Source organism: Vespa crabro, chromosome 6 (genome assembly GCF_910589235.1).
Source record: "Vespa crabro chromosome 6, iyVesCrab1.2, whole genome shotgun sequence".
In the NCBI taxonomy this organism is placed as follows: domain Eukaryota; kingdom Metazoa; phylum Arthropoda; class Insecta; order Hymenoptera; family Vespidae; genus Vespa; species Vespa crabro.
In genome coordinates, this window is record NC_060960.1 from 4,155,605 (window position 1) to 4,161,632 (window position 6,028).

At 36.0% G+C, this 6,028-nt stretch overlaps 1 protein-coding gene across 1 annotated transcript; it reads right to left on the minus strand.

The window, feature by feature from the left end:
- Positions 1-2,525: 2,525 nt before the first annotated feature.
- On the minus strand, positions 2,526-5,641 carry LOC124424667 (achaete-scute complex protein T5-like). Its single transcript, XM_046964043.1, has 2 exons — positions 4,562-5,641; positions 2,526-2,627 (listed from the first exon to the last, which is right to left on the minus strand). The coding sequence occupies exon 1, from the start codon at positions 5,518-5,520 to the stop codon at positions 4,609-4,611; it is 912 nt and encodes a 303-aa protein (XP_046819999.1). The 5' UTR covers positions 5,521-5,641; the 3' UTR covers positions 2,526-2,627; positions 4,562-4,608.
- Between the last annotated feature and the right edge of the window lie 387 nt (positions 5,642-6,028).

Consider the following 6,028-nt stretch of genomic DNA (forward strand, 5'->3'; position numbering starts at 1 on the left):
ACACTTATATAACGACCTACGAATTTAAATCCGATTTGACCAACGTTGTCTCAAGAAGAGAGCAACGGAGCATACAACGAGATATACACCGAGGGTCGTTACTTGTCTTTGCCAAAAGCTTTTACCGGTTAGACGGATCTGCATTCATATACTTAATGCACCCTCGAAGAGCTCGCCCTGTTAACTCGTTGCACCGGTAAGACAGGTCCACGATTCGATCGTTCATTGGTTCTCTCTTTTAATGCGTCATTCTCGTTCCTCGAATTTCTCTCTGTTTTACGATATCGTAAAGTTTTTATTCGGAATATTATTATGAAAATTTTTTTAATATATGTATTTTTAATATAATGTAACAGATACACGCATACAGACAATTTTATTCACTGGAAAAATTTCTTTAGATAATAAGACTTTTTTCAGGTGAACCTGCAGAAATAATTTTCTTGTGAAAATTTTCTCGATTTGATTGATTACAATGCAGAATATCATATGATTCTGTACCGAAAAAGATGAAAGGAAAGGATTCCAGGAAAAAATGGTCGTTCTAATTAGATAGTTTCCAAACTTTCGGCGAAGAGTTCGTATCTGTGAACTTGAAAAGCACCCTTATACGCCCCTGAGACATCATTCCACCGCGAGAGAATCGTGTAACGATATGGTGCTGTAGGGCGGAGCATCCCACCATTATCCCTGTCAATGTCCTTGTGGTTTTTGAGTAAATAACCAGCTGAAATCACAGTAATCTCTCTGTCGAACGTCGCTTCGGTTGTGGCTCCTTCATTTCGGAAACCGCAAGCAAAGTGTCTCGGACAAAATCATGGCATGTTAACTTTGTTACTTTAACTTGCGTCAATAATCATTCAAAAATAACAATATACTAATAGCATTGCCCGGGGAGAAAATTTAAACTAGACTAGCAGCTCGTGATCTCTTCAGGATTATATATCATTTCAATTGACTATTTTCTCTCTCTCTCTCTCTCACTCACTTTCTCTCATGATTATCTTTAAATTACTATACGTTTTAACAAAGACCATTCCTATTATTTGGAGTTTACTTTTCCATTTATTTCATAATAATTTTCTATTCCATATGTTTTAAAATCAAAAAGATTTATTAGTAAATCAATTTTCCTTTCATTTTTTCTTTAAAACTATTTGAGTACTTAATCATTCGAAATTTTTCTGATTGTTAGAATTTATAGAAGACAAAAATTGGGATAGCTAAATATTCGTTAGAAAATATCTTCAGAAAAAATCATAAATATTCGTTAAAATATTCGTACAATTTACTTGACGATAAAATACGAATTTCTTTTTCTTTTTATTTATTATATTTCATAGGATATATATTTCTATCTAGTAAATCGTATTACCACCATTCGAAACTTTTAGTAGAAAACAATGTCGGAGAAAGTAATCACTTTTGAATGCAACGAGTTACAACGTACTGTTTTAGATACCTGACACCTTTCAGTTAGATGTATAATATGACATTTCATGTTATATTCAAGTTATATACTATGCAAACATTCTTGGTTTAAAGCATACTATGTCATTTGCTTATATTTTGCGATATATTTCACTTAAAGAACATTAGTATTGAAATATTTATTATTTATAGATTCTTGCTGATATATGAAATCGCTAATAAAATCTATAAATAATAATATTTCAATTTTAAACTTTACTTTTTTATTTATTAGATTTGTATGTAGATAGTCAATTATCAATACTTGATAAAGGAAGGAAAGGAGGATAAGGAAAAAAGATAAAAATAAAAAATATAAATTCTGCATAACATCGTGTAATATATTTAACGAATTATCTGTCGATAATTATTTACAAAGCATTAATCTTGCGAAAATTTGTCGTACGATTTGTTTTTATAAAATTTGAAAATAAATTCAATTCGGTCAGATTTATTTTGTTGTTTTTTAAAAATTTTCTTTTGATACTGATACTTTTGATGACGTTAATATTTTGAAAAACTGTTTTTTTTTTTTTAATGAAAAGAAAATTATTAAACAATCGCACAAGTGTTTATAAATAATTATAAGGCGTTTTAAGGCACTCTGGAATGCCGTATCCATTCGAGAATACTCATTGATCGGCCGACAGCTCAATGTCGGTGATAGTTCTTATTGATTCGATTCAATAGGTTCACTCTTCAATAATCTTAAACGATGGGATTTAAGAGCGCTACACGATAACAATGGCAACATTAAAATGTCTGAAAATAATTTTTCAACGTTCTCCAATATACATCTCAATAATATTGATCTTTGCTTCTCATTCATTCACACACACACTTTCTCATGTATACTCTCATCTAGAATAACATAAAATATTGTCTCGTCATTTTATATATAATTATACAATCTTTTAAAGATTATCTTGTGCTAATTATGTAAATAATTAAAAATGTAATAGTTCCACGCTGATTTAAGCGAAACACGCGCGCGAGACTTTAAGTAAACTAATATCAGATATATACAATTATAAAGTAGAGAGGTATGACTAGATCACAGTTATTGAAACAGCCGCCGTTTGTCATCTTCTGTATTGTACATTGCGATTCTACTGCCTGATAAAATCTTCCGATTAATTATGCATTCCTGTTTTTTTCTGTAACAAAAAGAATAAAAATTTCATTAGTATCGAATGATCTTAAATGAAATTATAGAAATTTTTAAAAATCATTTTTGTTGTTGTTCGATTTATTGTAAAATAATACGATAATGTTACAACGAAAAAAAAAATCAGCTGAGTTCGTTTTTATCGAAATATATTATTTCCATGTCTACCTCAAGAAAATTGCGGAAAGGTACAAAACAGAATTTTGAAGGTAGAAGGTTTATTGAAGAAAAAAGATGCCACAGGTATACGGATAGAAGAAGTATGGGGATGATTTCAGGTAAGAGCAGTTTTACTGAAAGAAGGGTCTCGGGAAGAAGAGAAAGAATCGAAGAGAGAGAGGAAAAGAGTATGATAGGGAGAAAGAAGCCGAGAAAAAAGAGAGAGGGAACGAGGAAAATAGGGAGACATAAAGATAGAGAGGAAGTGAGCGTGAGGGAGAAGAGGAGGAAAGAAATAAAAAAGAATGGCGTACCGGTCTAAAAACCGACAAAAGGGGAGGGCTGGTATATCCAGGAAGATGCATTCAAGTTAAACGCAGCGCGCGAGACAAAATCGTCCCTAGATAAAGAGAGGTGGTACGAGAAAAAGAAAATCTGAAATGGGGGATCCGAAAGGCTAGAAGAAGCGACGACAGAGCAGAGAGAGGATTCGAATAGAGAACGCTCAAAGAATGTTATGCGATTCGAGGGGATTTAAAGGAAAAGTTACGTCCATCAAGATTAGAGTCGAATTCGAGTATGAAAAAGAAAAGTCTTATATATATATATATATATATATATATATATTTTTTTTTTTTTTCGAAACAAATACGTTACACAGTAATAGAAATTATTGGATGAAAACTGTATCCTCTGAAAGTGAAAGTTTTGTTAGGAGAATTTGGTAGTAAAATAATAAAATTTTTAACTAAAATTTATCATTACGTAGCGTTTTTCCTTTTTTTTTTATCCAGAACTCGATTCAAAACACGTAGGGATAATTAATTTTTCTACATGACTGATCAATTTGAACGCTCGTAATCGTTGAGATAACTTTGACTTCTTCGGTGGGAAAAAAGAGAGTGAGAAAAAGAAAAATAGAAAAAGAAAAAAGTAGGAAGATTGAAAGCGTTGAAGGAGGTAGCATGAGGAGGTTGATGTAGAACGAATCGTGCTCGGGAACGGTAGCGCGTGGACAAAAGGTGAGGAAGGAGGGAAAACGTACGGCAGAATAAGGACGCGACTCTGGTGTGCACGAACGCACACACACACACACACACATATATATATATATATATATATATATATATTTATACGATAGCGAGCTAAACTCATACGCACGGTAACACATACAGGTAAAGAAGTAGTAACACAAAAGCGTCTCTCCTCTACTGTATACGTGGTGCTCCTTTGAATGGAGTCTGTGATTTGAATGGTCCAAGTTTCAGCGAGGGGTCGCGGGCGACCATTGTGAGAGGGCAAGGTCACAAATCTACTCGGAAATTTCTTTGAGATTCTTCTTTAAGCGCGAATATTCTCCCCTGACGAAGAAAATTTATGGTCGCAACGTAAAAACGAGCGAGGGAGGGAGTTATCTTAAAAATGAAGGAGAGAGGTTTGAGAGAACCGATGGTCTTTCGTAACGGTAGAACCATTATGATCGATGAAGACCCGATGATGATCTGTTATATACACTTATATCTATTAATTATCTCTGTATATTTGATAAAATGGTCTGATGTTAAATTGTATCATATGATAAATCGATATTTTGATATGAACTTTTCGATATATTGAAAAAAAAAATAGAGAGAAAATTTATATCGAGTAGTATTAAACTTGACTAGGAATTCGTAATAGATAGTATGTAAAATCTTATGTTAGTATGTTGAGCAATGAAAGAAGATATAAAGTAATAAAAAATAATCGCGTCACGACACCAACCTCGAGGACTATACGGAAGTATCATCGGGAAATCGTTTGTTGTCTCATTAACTCTGCTGCCAACAGAAGATGACATCAAGAAGATCTTCGTCCTCGGGCCTCATCGGCTCGTTGTAATCGTAATCGTCGGGGTGAGAAGCATAAAGATTACCCGAAGACGTTCCATAACCTTGACTACCGGCTGATGATGTTTCCGAGACGAAACTCGGCGTGGGAGAACTCGAAGCTTCTGAACAGGGTGCTGGTACAAAAGTTGGGCTGGGATTTTGTCTAATATGTTGATGTCTGTGAAGATCTGAGGTATGATGAGGGCTAGTGTGATGTCGCACGTCGTTACCACATAGTCTGAGTTCGGATGCACGATGATTGGAGTCTGTACCGAGTCCACCGGTAGGACTACACGCGGCAGGTGACGTTGATGAGGTGGTTGATGACGCGGATACAGTCGAAGAAGAAATGTCCGAACCGTTGTCATGTTCCTCTAAAAGACGTTGTAGACTTCTGATGTATTCTACTGCCATCCTAAGTGTCTCAACTTTGGACAACTTCTTGCTACCTGCTCTAGAACCACCATGAGTCCCAGTCGTGCTTCCACCCAATGCTTGAGCGACACTCTGAGGTATATGCTGTCTTAAAGTAGCGAATCCATTATTCACCTGTTTTACGCGATTCCTTTCGCGCGCATTTCGTCTTGCCACCGAAGCCGGCTGATGAGGAACAGCTCCATAAGGTCCTGTTGTTTGTCCGTACATTTTTGACCGTTTACAAGCGTGCTGTTGTAAGCCTTTTATATCGTTATTTGGCATACTGCTAGTTGAGACAATTACATTGCCACGATGGTTTTGCACAGAGCCTGCGGTAGATACATGAAGACCATGGTGATGATGATGCTGCTGCTGCACGCTCAGCATGATGGGCAGTACGTTCGGGTTCTCTTGCTTCAGTCCCACTAAGGTCATATCACTGATCCGATACCCCCACCGCTAGAGTAGGAGTTCTCGCGCGTGCCCGCCGACCTTGAAGAACGAGCTCTTCTTTACGTGTATCCAAGTACTGCCGTAAGAGAGCCACGACTACCTACAGTCTAACCCTCTTCTTATCTATCTGCCTCTCTCTCTTTTTCTATTTCTTGTTTTCCTCTGTTCGTCTATCTTCTTTCTCTCTTTCTCTCTTTCTCTCTCTCTCTACCTCTCTACCTCTCTCTCTCTCTCTTTCTCTCTTTCTAGCTCTCTCTTTTTCTCTCTCTTTTTCTCTCTCTCTCTCTTTCTCTATCTCTATCGTTATCTTTGTTTACTTAGTATCCTTACACCTTATCAAAATTCAACTGACAAGAGTATATCGATATACGAGCTATAAACAGACTCTGTTCACGTTAGAAATGTTAACGTGGAATAAGAAACCACACCCTCGATGCTCACAGTACGGTCCTGGCTCCCGAAATGCTTTGCCAGGGAGGGTTCGGGGTCT

Bases quoted from the DNA above. Each gene is read 5' to 3' on its own strand.
- LOC124424667 (XM_046964043.1), bottom strand. From the start codon at position 5,520: ATGACCTTAGTGGGACTGAAGCAAGAGAACCCGAACGTACTGCCCATC.